This window comes from Electrona antarctica (genome assembly GCF_951216825.1).
Source record: "Electrona antarctica genome assembly, chromosome: 15".
Lineage (NCBI taxonomy): Eukaryota > Metazoa > Chordata > Actinopteri > Myctophiformes > Myctophidae > Electrona > Electrona antarctica.
The window spans coordinates 37189972-37217851 of record NC_136796.1 but is presented as its reverse complement, the minus strand read 5'-3'; the positions used below and the strand labels follow the sequence as shown (position 1 = coordinate 37217851).

The window sequence follows — 27880 nt, the reverse complement described above, 5'->3', positions numbered from 1 at the left end:
CATTCCCCATCAACCATAGAGTACCAAAGTCTGAAGTCAAAACTACAACCTCGAGCCGATTTCTTTCAAAAAATCACAGGTGATTTGAACTTAATGCTCATTAACCATTATGAGTACAATACCTAGATTCTTAATACTGTAATTATTTTTTAAACACTTTCAACCTTGCACCCCTATATTAGGCATGCCATACAGTAGGTGAATATCTTAGCCTTAAGTTGTTAATAAAGTCAACAGTGTTTTTGAAAGTGTTTTCATGTCACGACTTCGGTACTTATTGCCCCCGATTTCTAAATGGCCGTAATTTAGCTTTCCTTTCAAAACAAATCACTATAGCTTCTTTGACTGCTTGAAGTGTATGAAGTGTAAATAAATAGCTGCAAGTGTTTGTGTTTGGTGAATGAGACAAAATTAGAGGTATACTCTACTCTACTCTATACTCTATGATACTTGCTAGCTTGTATTCTCTGATTGACATGAATGACATATAGGCCTACAGTACGGTTGGCTTCTGCTACAGTAGGTGAAACTTCTTGGAGGCTGGTCTGAAATCGTTTTATTTTCATCAAAACGATTGAAGTCCTTTTGTTTTGGTGTGGCCATCTGATGTGAGATGAGTCTCACTGGGTATTTTCACTGGACAATTTCACCTCTACTACCTGTAGTGTGTTGTAGAAAGAGTCCAAATGGCACGTACACATACTGTAAATCCACACGTGAAGGCACTTTGTTAGTTAGTGTCAGTTCAAAGTTTACCCGTTTCTCCTGTCACAGAGAAACCATTCTTACTCCTCACCGCCTTGACCTCATTTTGTTCCCATTGTTTCCATTTGCGGAGCTTGCATATATGCTCTCTGTCAGTCCCTTTCTTTAGTGGATGCCCAGCTTCTTTGGCTCCTTACTGGGCATGCACCAATCATCTGCCTCTATGGTCGACTGGTAATGCCTTAGTGCAGACTTGTTGAAAACAGGAAGTCTCTCTACCGAGTCTGAAGACAGCGCCTGGGAACAGATCACAGAGTAGAGAAGATTTAATGATCCAGCTCTGCAGGGCACAGTGACATGGAAAGCCTCAGGAAAGACACGTTGATACATGTATGTATTAATGTTATTCAAACGTATTTATTTTCACTTTCCTTCATTTATGTTGTAACTCCTTCGTGTATAGGGTAATTTAAGGTATTCTAAAACCACTTGTTGTTTGAATGGTGCTATATGAATTGTATGTGTACATGATGTACACATACAATTCATATAGCACTTGTGGAGGTAGTAAAGATGTACAGTACATCTTTACTACCTCTACAAGCAACCTAAACTGGCTATGCTAAGCTAGTCCCCAGCCTTTCACACTTGGGCATTCCTACACGGTTCCATGAACCACTTTAACCCTATACTTGACCGGGTCACCCAGGGGTCAATCCACCTATTTTGGCAGGAATGTACTGCATGGGGTTCCTTGTATGTGTGTGCTTCACTTCCTTCAGCCAGTGTTGCCATGTCTCCTTAGAGACAGTTAGAGAAGTTTTCAGTAGTTGTAGTAATTTGTAGTAATTTGGGCTTGCTTCCTAATGTTTTTTATTGACGTGAAGAAATGTGGGAACCACTGGTTTAAACTTTAAACCAGTGGTTCCCACATTTCTTCACGTCAATAAATTGTCCACGGACATCCATCTGAAAATATTTTGTGCCAGGGACCCCCATACAAGATTTGTGTTGTTCAACCTCACAACGTGTCGCTGTGAGCTTGTAGATCTGCTAATTTCATAGACGTTTTCATAGACCTGGCTGCTCATTTCTCTCACAAAACGCAAAGGCTTATGTGGGACACTGTAAACAGGTAAATAGTCAATACTTGGTCCCCTCATTTTTTCCCCTCTACACAAAATCTCTTAAAGAATAGCTGAACTTTTGGAGAATATGTTTGCACATTTTTGTCAAATGGCACGCCCAGTGGTTCAGCCTGACAGCAAACAGTATAGTATAGCATTGCTGTACTTCATAGTGTAAGGGGGTGAATGCAGGGACAAACATCGCTCTGTTTCTCTAGAAAAGATCACATGGAAAGTCACCACTCGCAGCAAGACACTCATCCGCTGTGCTATTTATGTTGTGTAATAGAATTTCACCACATGTGCCTACTATTTAGTCAATACAGTGGGTACGGTCAGTGTACACACACACACGCGCACCTCCACAGTCCACACAGTCTTTTAGCCTTGCTGGTAATGCCAAGCAGCTGAGCCTACTTATTGAAGTCCTCCTGCAGCTGGACTTATTGAAGTCCTCATGCAGCTGAGTCTACTTATTGAAGTCCTCATGCAGCTGAGTCTACTTATTGAAGTCCTCATGCAGCTGAGTCTACTTATTGAAGTCCTCATGCAGCTGAGTCTACTTATTGAAGTCCTCATGCAGCTGAGTCTACTTATTGAAGTCCTCATGCAGCTGAGTCTACTTATTGAAGTCCTCATGCAGCTAAGTCTACTTATTGAAGTCCTCATGCAGCTGAGTCTACTTATTGAAGTCCTCATGCAGCTAAGTCTACTTATTGAAGTCCTCATGCAGCTGAGTCTACTTATTGAAGTCCTCATGCAGCTAAGTCTACTTATTGAAGTCCTCATGCAGCTGAGCCTACTTATTGAAGTCCTCATGCAGCTGAGCCTACTTATTGAAGTCCTCATGCAGCTAAGCCTACTTATTGAAGTCCTCATGCAGCTAAGTCTACTTATTGAAGTCCTCATGCAGCTAAGTCTACTTATTGAAGTCCTCATGCAGCTGAGCCTACTTATTGAAGTCCTCATGCAGCTGAGTCTACTTATTGAAGTCCTCATGCAGCTGAGTCTACTTATTGAAGTCCTCATGCAGCTGAGTCTACTTATTGAAGTCCTCATGCAGCTGAGTCTACTTATTGAAGTCCTCATGCAGCTGAGTCTACTTATTGAAGTCCTCATGCAGCTGAGTCTACTTATTGAAGTCCTCATGCAGCTGAGTCTACTTATTGAAGTCCTCATGCAGCTGAGCCTACTTATTGAAGTCCTCATGCAGCTGAGCCTGAGCCTACTTATTGAAGTCCTCATGCAGCTGAGCCTGAGCCTACTTATTGAAGTCCTCATGCAGCTGAGCCTGAGCCTACTTATTGAAGTCCTCGTGCAGCTGAGCCTACTTATTGAAGTCCTCATGCAGCTGAGCCTGAGCCTACTTATTGAAGTCCTCATGCAGCTGAGCCTGAGCCTACTTATTGAAGTCCTCATGCAGCTGAGCCTGAGCCTACTTATTGAAGTCCTCATGCAGCTGAGCCTACTTATTGAAGTCCTCATGCAGCTGAGTCTACTTATTGAAGTCCTCATGCAGCTGAGTCTACTTATTGAAGTCCTCATGCAGCTGAGTCTACTTATTGAAGTCCTCATGCAGCTGAGTCTACTTATTGAAGTCCTCATGCAGCTGAGTCTACTTATTGAAGTCCTCAAGCAGCTGAGTCTACTTATTGAAGTCCTCATTACATTGCATTTGGAGTTACAGGTGTTTCATAACCAACCCATTAAGACCTGAGAACAGATTCTACAAATTGTCTTCTAAAATCCTGACAGTTTTCTGAAAAACCTTATGTTTCTTAGTTAAAAACGTTTGCTGTGAAAGAATATATATTCAAAGATTTGCACACGTTTTTTCAAAAACGTTTTTCTCACCTTCAGGTATATGACAGCTGAAGTGCCGTAGCCTTCCATGGAATAGAGCTGCAGGTCCCCCTGGAAGTACTTGGCGTACAGACGGGAGATGGGCAGACCGTATCCAAAACCAGCCTGAAGGATCGGACAGAGGGAGAGCGGTATGGATATTAAAGGATACTACAGTGGTAGCATATTGCAGCATCACATATCAAAGACAAAATGCCTGAAACATGTAAAAAACAAAACAAAAACAACAAACATTCAAACTTACTGTAGGCCTATACTAACTTTCTTTGGTCAACCGTAACAGCCCTTCATTGTCTAACTGGCTTAAAGTTTAATCCCAAGAAATGCATCTCAGTTAAAGTCCACAGTTTTGTAATTCAGCTCATTTACAAACATGTTCACTTATGTCAAGCTCGGTTTAGCAAAGGTAGAATTGGATCATAGTTAATGTGTTACGATAAAGTCTATGGAGTTTAGCAGTGTTGCAGAAAGAAACAAAGTCAGATGACAAGACACAATGTCAAATATGCATGAGGTCCTCCTATTAAAGGCATAGTTCTGACCATTTTTTAAATAAGCACTATTGGTTATTAAGAAATGTCCACTGCTTGGTAGGATTTTATAGCAATGCTAATGGAAACAAATGGAGTCAGCTAGCCAACCAACACCGCCGTGCTGTGCCAATACACAGCCGTGCAGTGTTGATTTTGAAAGCAAATTTAGATTTTAGTTTCAGTCTCTTGAATAGATTTAGGGTTCTGGGGTGAGTATGGTTGCAAATCTGAAACTTAAAGATATTGACGGAAGGGCACCACCAGGAGTGGAGCCTGTGGCTTAATTTGACTCAACACGGGGAAGCTCACATTTTAGTCATCTGGAATGTTTTAGTGTTAGTCTAGTTTTAGTCGACTAAATATCATAAGATTTTAGTCGAGTAAAATGTATTTTGGCTGGTAAAATAGCCGACGCGTTGTGAGCTTGTAGATCATCTATTCAAGTGTAAAATTACTTATACTGGATTTCCCACTAGTCCCTTCCTAACATGTCTATTTTTTTTAATTTTAATTTCCAATAATATTTAGTCTTAGTTTTGGTCAGCGTAGCTTAGTTTTCATTTAGTGTCCATGTAGTTTTCGTCAGTGAAAAATGGTAGTCGACAAACATTTTTGTTGTCATGGTATTAGTGGAGGAAATCAACAGTGCCAGCCGTGCAGTCTGCAGGGCTCACCAGTGGGGCGTTGCGTGAGTTGTCCCCCTGCAGGTCCGGAGCGGGGGCTGTGGAGTACATGTAGCTGAACAGACTCTCAATCTTCCTCAGAGGGACTCCGCCTCCTCTGTCGGACATCTATACACACAACCAACCACACACAACACGTCATGTCATTATTATGGCAACAGGCTCATATGTCAATATGTTAATATATCATATGTACTGTACATCTTCATCATATTCTTCAATATTTGGCACGTTCAGATTCAATCAACTAAAGCAGTGGTTTTCAACCAGTGGTCCGGGAACCACCAGTGGTCCTTGATACTGGTTCCAGGTGGTCCCCAGCTTAACCCATTTAGGCCTGACGTCGAAATAATAAAAAAAATCTTCTGAAAGAATATATATTCAAAGATTTGTGCCGCATTTTCACGATTTTTCAAAAATGCTCGTCAAAAAGCTCGTAGCGCGCCACTCGGTGGCACGCTATGAGCTTATAGATCTGCTATTTTTCAATAGCTAAAGTATAACATAATGCTTAGTTAAAACACCAAAAGGGGTTCCCGCCCAGAATAAGTTAAATGATGGAAAGTTGTTAACCAAATGGACCCGCTTATAGATCTTTAACTCTTGAGAGCGTAAAACAAAACCAAATGGACCCGTACGGGTCCATTTGGTTTTCATTTTACGCTCTCAAGAGTTAAATTATTGTTAAACATCTGCATTACTTAATTTACGAGAAGTCTACACAATTAGAGAATGTAGAAGAATTGTTATTTTGATCAACGACAACAAAATATTCTTTAGTTTAGGCTCTGGGAGGCTAAAATGTCATCAAATGGTGGTACGTGGCTCAAATGCTGAATAAATAATGGGCCTTGAAATGAAAAAGGTTGAAAACCACTGAAATAAAGCATACTATATAGCAGTGGATTCCAGGGAAAACATCATTCAGTCGCATTGTGTCACTCACTACTGTTGCTGATTGGAGATGTGTTACAGTAAAAGCAAGTCATTGGCCTGGCATAAATCTTTATGACCGGTGCACTGGTGGAGTTGACATAAGCCTGAAGGTCATTGACCAAAATGTTGCCTATTAAACTTTTGTTTATTGACTCATGAACTCGGCTGTTGGCTTTGTCTGAGGCTTACATATCTTTAAAGATCGTTATTTCCTGGTGCCTCGTCGTTCTGAAGGGGGGCGGGACTGTGGCGCTCTATAGCAAGTACAGACTTCCAATGACCTATTTACTTTGTACAAATACAGACTTCCAATGACCTATTTACTTACTGTACAAAGTAGACAACGTATGTGTAGTAGACTTTGATAGAGGAACATGTTTGTATTCCTGCGTTGTTATACAATGAACTCCAATACACACTGTAGGCATTATGAAGTCGAGTGTCATTCATGTACCTTGATAGTGAGGTCCTCAGAACCCAGTGAAACTCGTAACTTGATTGGTGGCATAACGAGGCTGGTCTCGTGGGTCTCCACCGTGGCTCTCATTGCATTCTGACGGAGAACACATACAGTAGGCTACATTAACACAGTGGTTCTCAACCAGTGGTCCGGGGACCAGCAGTGGTCCTTGAGGGGTACGTTCCATGTGGTCCCCAGCTAAATAATGGAGAGTTGGTAACCAAGAGGGCCCTTTTAGAATAGTTCTTCAACTCTTGAAGAACGAATGAAACCAAAACATTTAGTTTAATTTTATGCTCTCAAGAGTTAAATTAAGGGGGCGTGGTCAGCGAGCTATGGGGTAAGCTGTGTTTCCGTGAGGCTCCGCTCCAATACTAGACATTTACTAAATTAAAAGTTAATACCGTGACTTTTTTCTGCTCAACACTTGCCTTAAATGACGGACAGAAAGCACTCGAAGAGTCAATATCACCTTCGAAACAGAACAAGAGAGAACACCGACGTGGAAGAGGTTTCAACCGACGCTGTTGTTAACGACCGCATGCTAATGGAGGTGCTAACTGGGCCTACCGCCGAGAGCGGCGCAGCTAACAATCCATCTACGGCTGATTTGATGAAAGCGATAGCCGCTCTACAAAAGTCTGTGGATACTAAGCTTACCACCATTTCATCTACTATGAACTCCATGCAAGCTTCCCTGTCGACAGTCACTGGAAAGGTGCGTGAAATTGAAGAAGCTGTATCCAGGCATGATGATCAACTTGTAGCGCAGGAAGCCATCAACAAGTCACTCCAAGAGGGATACAATGAGCTCCGCAAAAAGCTACTACAGGCTGAATTTCGGTCAAGACGACAAAACATAAGAATTGCGGGAATCTTAGAGGGGGAAGAAAGGAACAATCCTTCTGATTTTGTGTCCTCTCTGATTCCGAAGCTGCTCGGAGATGAAAACTTCCCTGCTAAGGTTCTCGTGGACATTGCACATCGCGTGGGGCCTAAATCAGCTAGTGGTGGCTACAATCGTGCTATCATTGCGAAAATACACTACTTGAGTGAGAAGACGCTCATCACAAAGCTGGCTGCACAAAAATCTCCTCTTCAATACAACGGCGTCAAAGTCTCCATTTTCGCTGATCAACCAACGGAGGTGTATCAACAAAGAAAGAAGTTCCAAGATGTCCGGAAGAGATGCAGAGACGCCGGGTTGCTGTCGGGATTCGTGGGAACGTGGCAGACTCGTCTTCGCGTGACCGTGGAGGGAGCTACAAAATACTTCGAGGATCCCGAGGCGGCTGGTGGTTTTCTGGATGACAAACTGGGTACAGTGGTTGCAGATGCAGACGTCGACACAGATGAGGTGGGCCCTTGATTCTTCTGCTTTTCAGTCTAGGCTGTGAAGCTAACGGTATGTTGCACTACACTCACTAAAGATGTGCCTGGCTAGGCACAAATCCTGAGGAGATGCTATTCAACAAGACTTTTATTTTTGTTTATTCTTAGTACTACTATTGTTATGAGCACTTGGACTTGAGGTGGCCCACCTCACACTTTATTTTTTATATATATTCGTGTGCTAATCTTGAATTGTGACACTGGAAAGTAAACAAAAGAGCTTATGCTATATATTTTTAAGAAGGTGCTATTCTTTTTTTCCCCCAGTACTACTTGACAAGATGTGGTTTCTATTTTATTTTTTAAAGGTGGGCTACACTGACTGTTTGTTCATGGACATAGCTGGATGTTTTCGCTCCGCAAATTTTATTTTATTTGTTTTTTTTATTTAAATTTTTTATTTAAAAAAAAAAAAAACTTTATTTCCTACTGCCTATTCAACTCAAGGTCTATTCACGACATTGTTTACTGAATTGTAGAGTGTATAAGTTGAATTGATCTCTTTTATTTTTATGTAACACATTTAATTGATTTATACATGGGATGTTTTGTGTGTGTGTGTGTGTGTGTGTGTGTGTGTGTGTGTGTGTGTGTGTGTGTGTGTGTGTGTGTGTGTGTGTGTGTGTGTGTGTGTGTGTGTGTGTGTGTGTGTGTACATTATGCGTGATTACACATCTTGTTTACATTTTGTCTTTGATTTCCATTATATATATTATTTTTTGCTGCGGAGTGGGTTATTCAGGTTTCTATATACTGCTTGATTAGATTGGGTTTGCATCCCCTGACATTGATGCTTTACTATGTTCTTAGTTGATTTCTATTCTACAAAAAAGGGTTTGTTCTAAAAAGCCAGGCTGGCGAGTGCAAAGGGTTAGACTGATTATCACTGACTGTATACACAATTTAGGACTTCTTATGGTCTATTTACCCTATTTTCACTGTCATACCATACGGTATTAATACTTTTATTTTTTTTATATATATTTACGTTCTACGTTGGAGCGGGGTCGTGGGAGGGAACTTTCCTATGCCTTGGATAGTATTAGGGTGGTTAGAGAAGGGCTTCGTTGGGGGAGGTCCCTCTACGTGGGGGGGTGGGGGGGTTGTTTTTCATGTTACATGTTTTGTGTTTTGTCTGGCTGGTGGTGTGTACGTGCTCTTGGGTCGACGGACAGTGTCACTGATTACCAATATACTGGTACATGTTGATGACACATAGGGCAGTGAACAATTTACCCAACGGGGCTTTAAGGTTTGTTAGCTGGAATGTAAAAGGTCTTGGTAATCCTGTGAAGAGAGCAAAAGTGCTGGCCCATCTTAAATCTTTGCAACCAGATATTATTTTCCTACAAGAAACGCATGCAAAGCACAATGTACAGTCAATTCTACGGGCTAACTGGCTGGGTCAGGCATATCATGCTAATTTTGGTGCTAAGGCTAGAGGTGTGGCAATTTTATTCAGAAAAAATGTTCCATTCACCCATACGACTACAATTGCAGACTCTGATGGCAGATATTTAATTCTTACTGGTCATTTGGCATCCGTGCCTGTGACACTGGTGAATATCTATGGTCCCAACTTTGACTGTCCTGAGTTTTTTAAAAAATTGTTTAATCTAATACCCGACGTACACCGGGCCAATATTTTAATTGCGGGTGATGCTAATTGTGTAATGAATGCAACAGTGGACAAAAGCTCACCTCTTTCATCTCAACAGTCAAAGGCTGGGAGCCTCTTAAATACTTTGTTAAACAGCCTGAATATTGTGGACATTTGGAGACTGGTTAACCCCACTGGGAGAGAGTACTCCTTCTTTAGTCCGGTGCATAAAACCTCAAGTCGCATCGATTACTTCTTCTTGGATTCTAAACTCATACCCGCTGTAATTAACAATACTTATCATCCAATATTGGTGTCGGATCATAGCCCAGTTACTTTAGACTTACAGTTCCAGAATTTGGACAATAGACATAATAGAATATGGCGGTTTGATCCTGCACTCGTGAAAGATGAAACATTTTGTGAAGAAATGGAAGGCCATATTAATTTTTTCTTATCAACAAATGACAATGGTGCGGTTGATGACTCAGTGTTATGGGAGTCCTTTAAGGCTGTCATGAGAGGACACATAATTGCCTATTCCTCAGCCAAGCGTAAGCTACAAGTGCGGTCCCTTAGAGATATTGAGGCCAATCTGTCCCAGCTAGACAGGGACTACCTAGCCTCACCATCTCCTGCACTTTTGGGTAAAATCATAAAGCTGAGGTATGAACATAACACAATTCTCACAAAACAAGTCTGTTCACAGTTACTAAATTATAGACAGAGGATTTTTGAAATAGGTGACAAACCACATAAATTATTAGCCAGACTGTTAAAGAAGTCGCATGCCTCTCAAGCCATCCACTCAATAAAAGATAAAAACGGTGGGCTGGTCACTGTCCCGAAAGAAATAAACAAATGCTTTGAAGAGTTTTACCGTGACTTATACAGTTCTAAAAGTACTTCTAGTCAGGCTACTATTGATGACTTCTTGCGGGGGTGTGACCTCCCTACCTTAGATGATGAAGCAGTGGCAGCCTTGGATGCGGATTTCACCCTGGCTGAAGTCAAATTGGCCATTCAACAGTCCCCTAATAATAAGGCCCCGGGGCCGGACGGCTTTGGGGCTGAATTCTATAAGGCTTATTCCACCTTGTTGGCTCCTCTTATACTTCGGATGTTGAATCATTCCAAAGAATTGGGTTCCTTACCAAAGGCACTCTATCATGGCAAAATTTCACTACTGCTAAAGAAGGAACGCGACGCCACATTAGCTGCCTCGTACAGACCGATTTCTTTACTTCCGGTTGAAACCAAAATATTGAGTAAAATACTAGCCTCTCGCCTTAAAGAACACATAACCAATATCATACATCCAGACCAAACAGGCTTTATGCCCAATCGCCACATTCAGTTCAACATGAGAAGACTGTTTAATATAATGTATAATCCAGCTCGTAGCACAGAGGACGCTGTCGTAATCTCCCTTGACGCTGAAAAAGCCTTCGACCAAATTGAGCATCCTTATATGATGTCTGTTCTGGCTAAATTCGGGTTTGGTGAATCCTTTATCAACTGGATAAAAATAATTTATAATGATCCATATGCAACAGTTGTCACCAATCAAAATGAATCTAAACCGTTCAAGTTGTTTAGGGGCACGCGTCAAGGGGATCCGATTTCGGCATATATCTTTGCGCTAGCGCTCGAGCCATTAGCGTCAAAAATAAGAATGAGTCCACAGATTCACCCGATCCTGCAATACGGTACTTCTCATAAATTTTCGGCTTACGCTGATGATGTGGTTTTATTCATTTCAAAGCCCAGGGCTTCCATTCCTCCCTTACTAGACCTCATAAATAACTTTGGTTCCTTTTCTGGGTATAGGATAAACTGGTCGAAAAGTGAATTGATGTCCTTGTCACAGGTTACAGATAGATCATTCCTGGAATCTACCCCATTTACAATTGTGCTGGATAAATTTACAAGCTTAGGTATAGTGGTTACGAGTAAATTGAATCAGTTATTGAAATTAAATTGGGATAAAAAGATTAAACAATTGGAGAAAAATATAGAATTCTGGAGCACTTTGCCTATTTCAATGGCTGGGCGCATAAATGCTATAAAAATGGTAACTTTGCCTAGATTTTTATATATATTCCAGTCAATTCCAATAAGTATCCCTCAATACTATTTCAAAAAATTGGACTCTATCATTTCATCCTTTATCTGGTTTGGTAAAACTCCTAGAATAGCTAGGCCACATCTATGCAAAAGTAAGAACGAAGGAGGATTTGGACTTCCTCAATTCCGGTTATACTATATGGCGGCCCATTTAAACTTTTTTTATCTATGGTATGACTGCTATCCTGGATGTAATCTGGAGAATATGCCTTCATGGCTTAGTATCGAGCATTCATCCTGTTCTGGGTCGTGTCTTCCTGCATTACTTAATAGTCCTATTAAGATCAAGAAAAGTACTTATGGACATAACCCCATAATTCAAAATTCTCTGAAAGTATGGTCTCAGATCTTGGCATTGACAAAGGCTCCTAAAATGTATTTGGATTCTCCTATATGTTCCAATCCGGCTTTTCAGCCAGGATTGGCGGACCCGGTTTTTATGTCATGGAAGGGAAAGGGTATTGTGAACTTACGAAATGTATACTTTAATCAAGGTCGTGGTCAAGGTTATCTTGCCTCTTTCCAACAGTTGCGAGAATCCTTCCAGCTCCCATCATCGCATTTCTTCCGTTACTTGCAATTGAGACATTTTCTTAGAACACATATCCCACAGTATGAACAACAACCCAGTCATCCAGTTTTGGACAGTTTCTTCAACATTGAGCCCTTTGAAAAAGGTGCAGTCTCTCAATTTTATGACACCTTGCAGGCCGTGGTTAGCCCATCATCATGCTTGTTTAAGGACAATTGGCAAAGAGAATTGGGCATAGAGATTTCAGATGGAGTATGGGAGGACTGTATCGCCAACATTCACCATAGCTCTATCAATGTTAGGCACGCTCTGATTCAATTTAAGATTGTTCATAGGCTGCACTATTCCCCAACTAAATTAAACAAAATCTTTAAGGATTCTTCTCCCATGTGTGGAAAGTGTTTAACAGAACAAGGGACTCTGTCTCATCAATTTCTTCAATGTCATAAATTGCAAAGTTTCTGGAGTAAAGTTTTTGATTTCTTGGCTAAAGCATATAAAAGAGACTTCCCCCCGGCACCTCTAGTTGCACTCTTCGGTGTGGTGGAACCAGATCAGGTTCAGAACAAATATGAGGCACGGGCCATTTCTCTCGCTACACTGCTAGCTAGGAAGTTAATACTACAGGCCTGGAAGTCGGATAAACCTCCGACAGTTGATATGTGGCTAAGGGAGCTGGGAGGAGTGCTGCATTTGGAGAAAATTAGATTTACCCTGTCAAAAAGGGAACCCTTGTTTCAAAGAATCTGGTCACCCATTATTGAGATGCTTGTTGTGTTGGACTGAAGTGATTGAAACGATATTGTTCTGCCCCGTAATGTCATCTAATTACTGTAAATGTTTTTCTAGATTGTGTTGTGATGTTTCTGTCCTCGGAGTGCGGTGTAGTCATCAGCCATGTCGGTTATTATTTTATTGTTTTTGTCTTTTTCTTTGACGGTTATGTTTTGTCTCTTTTTATTGTAAGTCTTGTCTTGTTTATATGTTTCTGCTATTTTTTTTACCAATCTGTAACTGTAATTACTGAAATGCCTGTATACAAAAAATTCATAATAAACAGATGTTTAAAAAAAAAAAGAGTTAAATTAAACATCTGCATTACTTAATTTACAGGAAGTCTACACAATTAGAGAATGTAGAATAGTTAGTGATCAACACCAACATCAATACAGAATGGAATTGTGGACAAAATCTTATCAACGACAACAAAATATTCAAAGCTTTGGGTCTGAGTAGCAAAATCTCATGAAATGGTGGTCCGTGGCTCAAATGGCGAATACATAATGCATCTTGATGTGAAAATTTTTGAAAACCACTGCATTAACATTAGTGATGTACAGTTTGGAGAGGGCCGCACACCTGCATTGCCAACAACCACAGCAAACCAATCACTGCAGACCTTTAGAAGTGGTTCTTGGGTACAAAGTACAGTACTAACCTAGATATCAAGTGGGCTAAGGTTGAGTACGTTGACATTAAACCTTTTTTATATCAAACAGTATATCACATTGTGAAATGCAATGACGTATTATTCATTATATTATAAAAAATTATCATCATCTGTATATTACCTTTTTAGACCAGGAAGGCCTATGCATTGTTATACCCTTCAGTTCGGCAAAGCACCTGTGTCATTTTAGATGTTGCTATGTATAGCAACATGAATTTATTTAAAATTATGTTTTTCCGAAAGCTTACAGTAGGTTAGGATTTAGAAGGCGTTTTTATAATCAGCCTCAGGTCTAAATCAGTTAACCCATTTTGACCTGAGATCAGATTCTTCTACATCCTGACAGTTTTCTGAAAAAGCTATGTTTCTATGTCGTCACTCGTAGCGCGCCTCTCGGTGGCGCGCTATGAGCTTGTAGATCTGCTATTTTTCAATAGCTAAAGCATAACATAATGCTAACACCAAAAGGGATTCCCGCCCAAAATGGGTTAAACAAATAAGTAATTTAGAGCATAAAAAGGCAATAACACATCTTCTGTAAACTGACATGTGAGTATTTGCATTATCTAACTACTGTAACAGTCACTGTACCTTGAAGAGCTCAAACAGCATGTGGTAGAGGTGGGAGGGCACATACACCAGATGGATGGGCTGGTCGGGATGTTGGGCTGTGAAAAGTGTGATAATTTGCAATGGTCAAGAGGTGCACGCACATCCACAAATTGCAAAGGGTGCAGGATCCAAAATAATAACTAAGAAAGGAAAGAGGAGATCCGCACACCGTTTCAAAAGCTCCCAAAACAATTTATAGCAGAAAACAATACGTTTCGGCCTCAGGGGCCTTCGTCAGTATACCTGACGAAGGCCCCTCTGTTTATATTGTCATGCTTTTTTCCATAAATGTACAATGTCATGTCACAGTACTATACGCTGTACTGTATGCAGCAATGGTGGTATATGCAGGTCTTTATTTACTGTAAATGGACTATTGAATAACAGAGGTAAAAGGGCAAGCAATGGAATGGTGGGGCCGTTCTTGGTTAATTATTTTCCACAATGAAGTTCAAATGGACATGAAAGAAAAACACAAAAACATAATATAATAATTGTGATATAGCTCAGCACTAGCCATGCCCATGACAAATTCACAACAAAGACAAACTTGTTGAAAAGGTCAAAGACTTAAAAGTTAAAATGCCTAAACCCAGTTTACAGCTGAAGTGATGACACTGAAAAGTCACTAGCTAACTGAGTGTAACAACAATTTTGACTTGACCAATTCCGAATGCTTTATTTCACAGTAATTATCTGCCGACTACTAACACCAAACATCTCATGTTCTGAAATCATATACTGAGAAATGGAGTACGGCTGCATTCACACCATGCTGTCCTTAAGAGGAGCACTCAACCTTTTCTTTATATAGTAATTGGTCTTCACTAATGCTCATTATACGATTTTCTGTCTACTCATTCGTGTCTCATTGCTGGGCTATGTGTATATATATAAGAAACCTGCATACCAACAATGACACCATCAATTGGGATTCCAAGCTAATAAAAATACAGCCTTTCTCTTCCGTCATTACTTGCACAAGCAGATCGTGCAAGTACTGCGATCGGCTGGGTATGTCGGTGCACTTGCATGCGTGCGTGTGTATGTCGGTATAAGATATAAGTATAAGGTTTGTATAAGGCCATTAACGGGTCTAAAGGATTTAGAACAGCAGTTGGAATCGACATTAGTTAGTAGCAGTACTTGTGCGCTCTGCTTGCGTACAAGTAGGTCATGTATGGCCTACTTGTGTGCAAGGCGCAAGTTGGCACCTCGAGATGCATTTCTAGTTCTTCTTGCTTTCATAAAAAAAAACTTTTAGAAAGTTTGAAATGATCTATCGATGATGTCACTGGTAGGTAGACATCAGCCCTCCTCCGAGACCGAATAAACACTAGAAATGGTACCATCTTATAATGAGCATTATTACATGGCTTGGTTGAATGCTCATTCTGATTGGTCAATCACTGAATTCAGCGGTGTGTTATTTCTGGATGATGAAGTCAATAACAGGCCGCTGTCTAATCAAAGCCTCAGCTGCAGCTGTCTGCGCTGCTTGATTTTGTGCCGTATCGAACACGACAGCCAGGTAAACAAACACACCATGTCATTTACAACTAAACATTGCTCTCAAGAATGTTTTTGAAAGCATTTGAAGCAAGAAATATACACACTGCAGTAACCGAAAATGTATTTCTATTTGATGAACACTTCCTTGTTTTCTGAGGCCATCGTGTCCGCCACTTGTGGAATACTTTCATTACCGTAAATCAAGGAAATACTTTGTTCATTACGTTTGTTTTGTTGTTACTTTTGGGTACATTTATTCATCTATTTATTAAGTAGCCGTGTAAGAAGCGGGATAATGCGCCGGTCGTTGTTTATAAATAACTCCCGACAGGATGATTAAACACTGAGACGACTGTATATTATCCCTTGCTTATTGATGACGAATTATATGAAGATAAGTGGTCCTTTAACCACATTAACCCTGGCATCCCTATTTTTGGCAAAGTTTCACAATTCAAAAATGTTACATTCTTTCAAATATACTGTGTGTGTGTGTATATATATATATATATATATTGTTGATATACAACAAAGTATATAGTGTAAGTAGGGCTTATAACCAAATGTGGATGCATAAACCTCTGATTGCAAAGTGTAAATAAACCTGCACATTATTAAGACTACTAAAATCTGAACGTGATGTCGTGATGTAATCAGGGTTTTGTGGAAACCACATATTGTAACCATAACTCTGTCATGCTTTGAAGAATGGGCTTTATTCTTCTTACAGCACCACCGGCAATCTCTTAATCCATTGAGACCTGGAACGCATCCATGTCACGTTAGCGTTTAACCACATTAACCATTAACCCATTTTGGGGCGGGAACCCGTTTTGGTGTTTTAAACATTGTTATAATTTAGCTATTGAAAAATAGCAGATCTACAAGCTCATAGCGCGCCACCGAGTGGCGCGCTATGAACTTGTAGATCTGCTATTTTTGAAAAATCGTTAAAATGTGCCTCAAATCTTTCCAAAAATTGTCATGATTTAGAAAACTTTTTTTTTAAAATTTCGACGTCAGGCCTGAATGGGTTAAATGCCTTATAATGTAGCTGCATGTTTTAACATTCTCCAATGCTATGTGGATTATCAGGATGAAATAAACCAGGTCCGCTTGCACTGCACTGAGTTCCCTGTAGGTATAAGCTATGTGGATCAAAGCCTTTAAGCTGCATGGGTTCTGACGGGTCCAGCTGACAGTAATCAGACGGAACCTCTGCTAAACTAACAACAGAAGGCACTGGCCAAACCAGACTCCTGCACATTTTGTGCTATATAAACAAATATAAACTACATAATTAAAATGACACCCTATTATAAGGTTTCAATCATAAACCATCTAGACTTAAAATGTTTACTTCTGTGCCTCTAGCCCAGGGTTCGGCAACCTTTTTGACATGAAGTGCCATTTTCTTTATAGTGCGCCAATACCATATGACACCACATCAAAATTAAATATTTCCAACCTATTTTGATCCATGATCTATTTTGTCCATATAATAATAATAATAATAATAATAATAATAATTTCTTCTTCTTTTGAAATATGTTCTTCCACATCAGGATGCAATGGTCATTAGATTCAGAATATATCAACAACCCACCTATCTCCCAGACTCCCAGAGTTTGGATGAATGTAGACTTATATTAGGCCTATGTGCAGGATGAAATTTGTACAGTAGACGTGAGGGGACTAAATTTAACTGACTCAACTATTTTTTGCATATTTAATTTGAAAAGAAAAAAATACCTCTCTCACACACGTATGCCAGTGATCACCCTCCCCTGTGCCAATGTTGGCACCTGTGCATGCCCAAGGTTGCCTATACCCGTAGCCGAAAACAAGAGTTTTATAGCAGCGGAACATAGCCTACCGTTGAACTGCGTGATGTCTATATCAGGAGAAGCCAGGTAATACTGTTCACAGAGCATCTTGGCGGTCTCGTATGCATCTGTAGGGAAATTGTGGCTGTTATCAGGGTTTGCACACAGGAATCTATTCATTGGCTGTAACATTGTGAGCCTGCTGCCTGGTAGAGAATTAAGGAAAAAATAATCCAAGCATGTCAGTGCTGTTTACAAGCTCTTTAGCTATGTTGGCCAAAAATAAACAAATCACCCCGGCGATTATGTCAGGTATGTGACTCTGTGTTAAAATGTCTGGGGGGGATTTGTTTATTTTTAGAACAGAGTTTTTTATATGACCCAATTTTCTTTGGCAAATCTCATCACATCTTTTCAACACTAAGCAGTGCAAAACAAGACAACTATGAAGATCCCAACCAGTGTGAGTGCAGCTGTGCTTCTATACAGCAGTGGTTTTCAACCTGTTTCATGTCAAGGCCCATTATTCATTCTGCATTTAAGCCACGGACATTTAGCCACTCAGACCCTACAAACTAAAGAATATTTTGTTATTGTTGGATATGATTTTGTCCACAATTCCATGCTGTATTGATGTTGGGGCCATTAGGAGAGATAACAGGCACACGCTGATCAAAATAACACTTTTTTTCAACATTCTAATTGTGTAGACAATAATTAAACTCTTGAGAGCGTACAATGAAACCAAATGCTTTTGCTCTCCCCAGGTTGGCAGAGGAAGTGTAGCGCCCAGGATTACATTAGATAATTGACACTGGGTGAAAAAATGGGTTGCAAAATCATGGGATAAAAATATAAGGAAAAACCAAAGGACGGCTGGTTGAAAACCACTGTTCTACAGTAACCTCGCGTCACCAGGCTTTCCACCTCAGAGGAAAGCCTGGTCTGTGTTACAAAATTGCCGTGTGAACCGGTCTGGAGCGGATGATATCGCTACGTCATGTTGTAGTATTGTTTTGTAGTCATCAGGCAGAAACAATCATCTGGAACTTCCTTTCCCTCAAACCGGAAGAATAACAATACAAGCTCTCGTAGCCTGCGGCTTTTATTGAGAAAAATCGGTTTGAGGGGAAAAGGAAGTTCTGGATGATTGTTCCTGCCTGATGACTACAAAACAATGACTACCACATGACGTAGCGATATCATCCGCTCCCGACCGGATCATAAACCCGAAAAAGGAATGCTGCCCAGGCTAGTTCTACAGAGAAGTGCAGTGTTGTGTAACTTGTATTACCTCGTACTACCTCCACCACGTCACAGGTTGGGTCGATGCTGCCGATGTGTTTGGGATGGGCTGGGTTCGCGGCGCTCGCGCTGCCGTCAAAGATTAAGGCTAAAGGTTGCAGAATGACGCACACACACACACACACACACACACACACACACACACACACACACACACACACACACACACACACACACAGGATGACAGTGTGATTATTATTATTATTATGGTCGTTGACTCGTTGTTAGTATTGGTGATATCTTTACAGTTTCCTTTCCACTTTTCTAACGTGTAATCTAATAATTGTACTTTTAATTCACTGCAATTATTTGAAAACTTACTAATTACTTTGTAGATTGTGATTATTATTACAAAGCCTACATTAACCACTTCAGGCCTATACAGTTCGGCCATTTGAAAATAGCCGATCTACAAGCTCACAATGCGTCGTGGTGCGACGGATTGTGCTATTCTGCTATTTTCAAATGTTTTGTATACATTTGAAATGGGACATTCTGCACAATGAGTACTTTTACTTTAGGTACTTTAAGTATATTTTGATGCGAATACTTTTACTCAAGTACATTTCTAATCGCTGACTTTTACTTGTAACGGAGTATTTCTACATTGCATTATGGATACTCTTACTCAAGTAAAACAATTGAGTTTACTTTTTCCACCACTGATCATAAACAATTGACATAGAAACACAGTATACCGGCTCTGAGAAACTGAAACGTCTATTTAATTTTCATCTTTTCATTTGCCTCATTACTGGAAAAGGCCTGGTCAATGAGGAGGGCCATTTACATGTAAAATGGCATTGTCTTATTTGTTTTTTGTTCAAATACTGTACAAATATTTATTCATGTATTTAATAATGCAAGATGTAATATGAACAGGAAGGCCCGCCTCCTTACCGGAAAGAAAAAGCGCGATCATATTACACCTGTCCTTGCTTCCCTACACTGGCTCCCAGTTCGCTTTAGAATAGATTTTAAATTATTATTGTTTGTCTTCAAAGCTCAAAATGGGCTTGCCCCCCCTTACCTCTGCGAGCTCATTAAACCATACGTCCCAGCCAGACCCTTGAGGTCAGCTGACAGCCTGGAACCTCATGTGTCACTAGAGGTGACCGAGCCTTCTCTGTGGCCGGTCCCACACTGTGGAATGCCCTGCCCATTCCCATTCGTTCTGCCCAGTCCCTGGGGGTTTTTAAATCTCTCCTATAGACCCACTTTTTCTCCCTGGCTTTTAATGTTGCCTGAAAACGCATACCCTTCTTATACCATGTTTGTATATACTTCTGCTCTCACTTGTTGCTTTGTTCTTTGTTTTTCTTTTCTTTTCTTTACATGCTCTTGTTGTTGCTCTGTTCTTGTTTACATGCTCTTGTTCAGCACTTTGGTTTGTCTTCGGTCAATGTAAATGTGCTATACAAATTAACTTTGATTTGATTTGATTTGATTTATAATGTCAGTTGTATTCTGTCAATGTATTCTGTTAAATGTGTCATATAATCCGATATGGGATGGGCCAAAGTGACATGACATTCATTCATTCATTCATTCATTCATTCATTCATATACTGACTGTGTTGGTTCATGAGCATGCGCGTTGAGATGCGGCTCATGTAGAAGCGGTCCAGGAAGTACTGGACGTTCTGGTTGGTGACGGGGTCCACGCCGTACATCTCCTTGTACTCCACCACCCCCTGGGCCATGGTGGGCACCACGTTGTTGTGCCGGTTGCGCACGTTCACCAGAGCCTCTGTGAAGCTGGAGTGGAGGCGGCGAGACAAAAGTTCCAGAGAGATTATATGTCAGTGGCAGCCAATCAAGAAGGTCTTATTCAGTCTGTGAAGTGTTGAAGGATATGATCTGATTAATGACACTGGGACATTTACAGTATGTGGACCAATGAATCCAAGCGGGTCGATATTTGATATACCTTGGCTTTAGGGTTAGATCCAAAACTTTTAATTTGAGGTGGGATTGTGTGGGACAAGTTGGACGGGGCGATGGGACGGTCTTAGCAACTTATTACTTACAGTAAGTAAATGCCTTGATGTCATATTCGACCATAGGCCTATAATATTGGGTATCATTTTGTTATTAAACCCCTCTGGCGTCTCACATTTAAAATGCAAATTTTGGTCATGGGTGGTATGGCCGACTTGGTACTGAGCCTAGGCCCCTAGGGGACATGTGTCATTTTGTTATGACACAATTTATTATTAGGAGACTAACTATTGGACATTTGAACACTGCTGCCTGCCAGTCACAATGTGGGATTTGTAGGACGCCTGAAAAGTCTCGGAAATGAGGGACTGTCCCACACAAAGGGGGACATCTGGTCACTCTACTTGCCTTACGTTGTCAACACAATAGTTTGCCTGTGTGTTAATTATATAGATTTATTTGGTAGACGAACTGTTTATTTTTTTTACAGATTATCTATTGGACTTTATTTAGACTGAAACATATTCAGAAACGGGAAACAGAGAGGAGGAAGGACATGCAGGTCTCCAATCGAACTGGGGACGTTGAATGTTGAACTTACTGTCCCTTAATATCAAAACACAAAAAAAACATTATTTTAAAGGTTTCAATATAGAATTTCTCACTTTATTATTGACCAGCACTAAGCATGAATGAGCTGCACAAAAGCATGGCCAATATACTGTGTGTGTGTGTGTGTGTGTGTGTGTGTGTTGATGTACCAACATACATAACACTGTACTCACTCAGAATGTACAGTATGACTTACTTGGAGAGGACTCTTTTATCATTTGGGTCTTGCTCGAGAAATTCCACGAGCTCTAACAGACTCTGTGAATACCTACGAAAGAATGGCATGAAAATACATTTCAGGATTATAGACAAGTCCAAATCAAAATATATATAACTATACATTACATACGTACAAATAATAAATATACGGTAATAATAAGAGCAGAGATGGACAAAAGACTTAAAGTGATGACATTATTGATAAACAATATACCATAACAAATGTGTTACACAAGATTCAATCAATTGATATTTGTAAAACATTTATTCCATCTCATTTACTGTGCCTAACTCTTTATAGTGTATGCCATATCTATCTTTCTTTTTCCTTTATTCAGGGAAGCCCATTGAGAGCAAGTTCTCTTTTTCAAGGATGCCCTGAGCAATGGGTCTGGTCCACAAGATTCGATACTCCACCAAGATACCCATGTACCTGTCTAGATACTTCCTTAATGTTAATGAAGTCCACACCCACAACACCAGAGGGAGTGCAACGAACCATGTACAACCCAGATTCGGCACAAACAAGGGACTAAATTATTTTCGCTCCTATGCCACCAAAATGTGGAACGCCCTACCAATAGTCATTAAGACATGCGAATCCCTTGACTCCTTCAAAACCGCTCTCAAAGGGCACCTACGGATGGCTGCAATTCGAAACTGCCCCCCGTAAAATCTGAATCCCCCCCCCCCCCCCCCCCCCCAAACAGAAAAGTCCTATCTGATTGCATTAAACGACGCTGAACTCACTTTGCCACGCACTCTGCCACTCGATTTGCCACTCACTTTATGCATGCGCATACCCTCTATAATGCTCCTAAGATGAGATGAATGAAAACAATCAAATTAAGCGGCTTATTTACATGCAGCTGTGTATACACAGTAGTAGTTCAACCAAAGGCCACACCGGTGACCTTATTGTCTCTTGAGAAAGTTTGTGTGAACACAATATACATTAGTCTGATTAGCTACACTAAACTCCAACAGCCAATCTAATGCTAATACAATAATCAATGATTCAGTCAGTGCCTGACAGCCTGACTGTCTCACGTGACAGCTTGTTTATCACTCAGCCGCTTCACGCGGACTTTAGATGTGGGCCAACAACTAGGGTTGTTGTCCTGATCGGATCGGGAGATCGGAAATCGGCTCCTATCACATGATTTTCAAAAGATCGTAAAGAAAAAATAAAACAATGACTCATTCTAATTAAAGGATAGTCACATTTTGCCTTTCAATAATTGAAAGGCAACACAACAGACTACACTAGAGTGACATACATTAGGATATTTGCTATTGTGATATGGCATAAGTGTTATATAAAAATCACACCCGTGTGAACTGAGTGGTGCAAGGTCTTATATAGCCTGATCAGCTGTGGTCTGACGTAATGTCAGTGACCATGGTAACCATGCTCACCTGTGCACGGACACGTACACAGGTACACAAACATAGATACAGACAAAGCTGGTTGTTGGAGTGGTTTGCACCACTCAAAAATGTAAAGATCGGATCGGGAAAGATCCGTATCGGTATGTCTCAAAATCAAATGATCGGAATCGGATCGGGAGCAAAGAAACGTGATCGGGAGCATTGGGACATCCATCCCTACCAACAACGATGGAGGAAGTCACAGAAAGTCCCAGGCAGGCATATGCGTTCTGTTCTGTTGTTTCTCTAGCGCTGTAGGGGACTGGGTGAAAGGTGACACAGGCAGCGTGGCTGACTGCTTGTGCTCCCAGCCACTGTGCTGTCCCTGAACCGACCTTCAACACTGACTTGGTTTTAGAGTCACGCCCATCGTAAACACGATCTTGAAATACCGCACGAGTGCTGATTTAAGGAACTTTACTCATCAGGAAATATCACACCACGATACAATGATCTCTCTCTCTCTCTCTCTCTCTTGTGCCCTATAATGTGTGCCAACAAAACAAGTTATGCAATGGAAGGAAAGAAGATAAAGTCAGAGTCAAAGAGGTAGATTGCCAAATATAGACACTAAAATCTGGAACTGAATTCTAATTGTGGAATACAATGACACAAGCATAATTAATTCTACATTGCAAATGTTAAATCTGCACTTTTTTCCTATGATGTCACACTTTCAGTATCTATGAATAACACTTCACTTTAAAGGGTAAACATAACTGTGGTTAACTGGATTACAGTAAGAAATAAGTCAATAAGAAACGAATGCCTGATGAAGACAGTGACACGTCCAAGTACACACCATTGATTTTTGCATTGCATTGCATAGATTTTTGTTTCACTTAGTTTCTTTTTAAGTGGTGCAACCACTTCCTTAAGTGACTATGTGTGTGGGTGGCTGGGTGGGTGGCTGGGTGCGTCTGAGCACGAAAACAGCTTGGTTGTTTTTCACCACCTGTGCGCAACCTAACACACACACAAACACACGCACATATTAACTGTATATATATATATATATATATATATGGTGATTTTGGGTGTGCCAGTACAGTACAGTACAGTTACAGTACAGTACAGTGGAGGGTACAGTAGAGGGACCCCCACACGGTAACTCTGTCATTTCTCAACCGTTTCGGACGCGGGGCGGCTCGCTGGAATCGGGCCGGCACCCTGGGTGCGTTCCTGTGGGTCTGGAACTCCCCCCCGGGGACCCCCACACGGAGTTGCACCACTTACGGTGTGATTTTTTTTAATGGCTAGCGATTCAGGGCTGGAGCCAGGCTAATAGAGGTGGTTAGAGCCAAGAGTTTGGGAGGAGATACAGCAATGCTTCTGGGTTTGGCTTAAACTGATGTTGTGACTGCACACTGTCAAAACTGTATGGTATGCATGTATCATAACATCAGTACTGTATGCATGTTCTACCCCACAAACTACGCCGAATCAGGCAAGCAATTAACTTGATTGCAGTTATTGCTCGACCCCTTGGATAGAACAGAGCAGCAAATCTGTCATGCCTCCTAATACAGTATCTGATGTTTGACACACACACAACCTTTTATTGCATCCTTTCTTCACACAGCCACACCTTTCACACATCAGGTTCATGATACTGGGAGAGTGCAAAAAGATAGCCGATATAGGCTAACTAACCTATTGTTTGTAACAAAAGCAACAGCATTGACTAGTTCAAACCAGTTTAAACCTTTATGTTATTGACATCGGCTCCTATTAACATGAAACTAACTTTCACAACAATAATATATAGCCTACACTGTCACTCACTGCACTCAAATGGATACACATGAGAGTGAATGCAAGACAAGTACATAACCTTTTAAATAAGGGTTTCTTATAAAAGAGGAAACGGAGGTTGTGGGCTGCAAACTCAGCTTGGCTTATCTAATTCAAACAACCACCATAAGGCCTGTTTCCTATTTGATGATGGGAACGTGTCAGATAGCAACAACAAAAGTACAGTCACCTGCAGGTGAAGTGAGGTGAGGGAGGTAAGCTGCTGATACATCATTTGAAGTGAAAATAACAGTAAGATCTGCTATATTATGAATGCAAAACCGACACCAACAGAGTTCATTACAGTGAGGCAGAGGTGTGCTCCATACTGAACAGCTGTGGCGAACGAATGTCTACAGTCTGGAATCCCGCTAAATGGCCGTGTCTGGGGTACGAGTGACATCCTCGTAAATACGTGAACTGTGGGTCAACTAGAGCTCTGCTGCTCTGAGCGGCTCATTCCAGCACAGTTGTGCCAGGTTGTAAGAACTCACAGACAGGCAGGAGAAGTACAGACTCTTGATGCCCGTCTGGCATTTCGGTTGAACATGTAATGATCAGTCTATACATCTTAGGTAAGATTATAGGACATACAGTTACACAATCTTGCTTCATTTCACATCTACAACTGCTAGTTTATAACTTATTAATATTCGGTACGTCCGTCCGTCCATACAGTAGCCAGTTGGCCTATTCATTTTCTGTACATCGGCAGCGGTGGCCGAACGGTTTGCGGAGCGGTCTTGATACCGGAAGGTCGCCAGTTTGTATCCCCGGACCGGCACGTTAAAATTACCACCGCTGAAGTGCCCTTGAGCAAGGCATTGAACCACTACCATGAAATGTTCTATGAGCAGGGCCTGGCTGTAAACAAGTATCTGATGCTTAGTCCAGTTACCCTGGGTAAATATAGTAACTTTGCTTTGCTTTGCTTTACATCTCAAGTGGAGTTGAGTGTATGTGCCTATATACTATAGTCCAGGACCACTTCAGAGCACAGCACAAACTTGAAGTTGCCAGTTGCCACTCCATTTTTTTTGTTGGCTCTGCATCCTGCTGCTAACAGTGGGCAAAATGGCAGTCAGCTCCTCTCCATCGTCAAGGCATTGACCCTTTGCTACTTTGTCAGAACACAGAAGCAAAATACACTGGTGGTGTGGACTGTGTCTGTGGATTCAGCGTAACTAAGGGATGTCCATATCCTGGTGTCTGGGGTTGAGAGGGGGGTGTAATAACAAAGTAGCTTATGGGTAAGGAATGAGGAAGGATAATGCTGGACAATACAGCTTTCCACGTCTACTGATAGGCTTAACAATTACGTAATACTTTACACACACACACGCACGAACGTACCCATGCACGCGCAGCCAAGCACACATGCATCACACACATACTTCTTACAGACACACATATATATATAGATGACCCCTACCAGCTGGTCAGCAGTTGGACGGAGGGGGTGCCAAGCAGTTTGTCTGGGAGGAAGTCAATTTCTTTCATGATGTTGGCCAATCTGACGGGAAGCTCCTGTCGCAGGAACACGAAAGAGGTCTTCTCACACGCGTTGGCCGAGCCTGCATGTGGTCACAACGCAGTGTTAAGAAGGGGGGAAACAACATTGACTCAACTTTGACCCCTTTATCTGATTTTTTTTTTTAAATCTGAGTCTAAATCTGAATCTAGCTGGAAAGAAAGAAGGGCGGGCCCCCCCTTCTTTCCAGGAGCTAGGACTGTGTGATGGGGCGTGATTTTCCCACATATGAAAATGCAATAACACGTGAATCAACAGTTTTCTTTGCTGAGACAGCGTGGCCATGGACATGTATAGGCCTAGCCTACTGTAGTTACTGTAGTGTAGTAGAACATGAACACCTTGAATAGGTAGCAATAACGTCATAATGTAGTAGTAGGCCTACTGAGCAGTGTGATCATGCCAGTGTTTGTACAGTTATTCAGTACTGAATGCATGGTTTATATATATATATATATATATATATATATATAATTTGCCAGTGCTAACAACTGAATTTAATAATACATTATTTTGTTTTGTTCAGTTTGTTTCCCCATTGTTTCAGTCTCTGTCTTATAACATTCAAATAAACAAGTGATAGATTGGCCTATGACTTAGGTGGGTTTTAAGGTCAGAAATTCAGAATGGTTTCAGAGAGAATAATACATTAAAGTCTAGTGTCTTTGAATGGGCCTAGCTGTGACAATAAAGAATGAGAAATCGGGCCATAACTACAGGATCAGTTAATCATTTATATTGTGAATCCTGCACTCAACCAATATGTCGAATGTGACCAGTTCGATACCGAAATGATTCATGAATAAATGACAGCTGTTGTAAAATCATGTCAAGCTGTCGTTGATGTACGGTATGTATGTATACACTTACCAAAGTCTATGAACTGCTTCATGGACAGTGGGGAGGGAGAGAACTTTGCAAACCTCTCCACTTGCTTTGGTATTCCAGCCATCGCGCCGTTCTTCAATAAAAACTGAGCGAACTTCATGTTTTCCTATCTGCGGTACTGGATCAAAGATCCCCCACACCAATAGCCTACTGTGTTGTGTGGTAAGCGGAGACAGACAGTCCAGGCCGTCCGTGTCTAGCTTGTCTGCACAGTCCAGTCCTCTGTAGGACGACCTCCAATACCTTTGGATGCCTGCCTGCGGTTAAATTCTGTCAGCCATCAACAACAGAGAGTCTTTTATAAAAAATAATGAACATGATTAAAAAGAGATGGTTGTCAATCCACTCCATTCGCCTATAATAGCTCCCTCCCGGGGCATCTTAACGGACTTCTTCTCTTCACACAGTGCATAGTACACAACCACTGCTTAGTGCAGCGCTGTTGTTTATCGCCAACGACTGAGATTGGCATTGGATTCGACCAATGGGCATCGCGGATACAGGGGCTTGGGGGCGGGATCGACGTTGTTTTCGCATTGTTGCACTGCTGTGTCCCATAGTAATGTGGATGGGTCATGTAACGGTCTTATGTTATAGGCCTAACTCTATGACACGCCAAGTTCATACAGCAACACAGAACCACTAACAAACAATTGCTTATTTTATACCGTTAGTTAACTTAACTGGTGTAAAGACGCTCCCTATTCAACTAATGTCCCGTTTAGAAGTTAACGTTCGACGTTTTGGAGCACATCATGTGGTAAAAGTTCCTTTATTTTTTCAAACGGTATAGACTTACAA

The 27880-nt window shown here is 41.1% G+C and overlaps 1 protein-coding gene across 1 annotated transcript; it reads right to left on the bottom strand.

Annotated features, from left to right (window-relative positions):
• Positions 1-153: 153 nt before the first annotated feature.
• On the bottom strand, positions 154-27521 carry pdk4 (pyruvate dehydrogenase kinase, isozyme 4). Its single transcript, XM_079521797.1, has 11 exons — positions 27062-27521; positions 26093-26234; positions 21413-21484; positions 20237-20421; positions 18653-18751; positions 17409-17486; positions 14000-14076; positions 6302-6400; positions 4903-5019; positions 3687-3800; positions 154-1002 (listed from the first exon to the last, which is right to left on the bottom strand). Exons 1-11 carry the CDS (start codon positions 27177-27179, stop codon positions 871-873), a joined length of 1233 nt encoding a protein of 410 aa, XP_079377923.1. The 5' UTR covers positions 27180-27521; the 3' UTR covers positions 154-870.
• Positions 27522-27880: the final 359 nt, after the last annotated feature.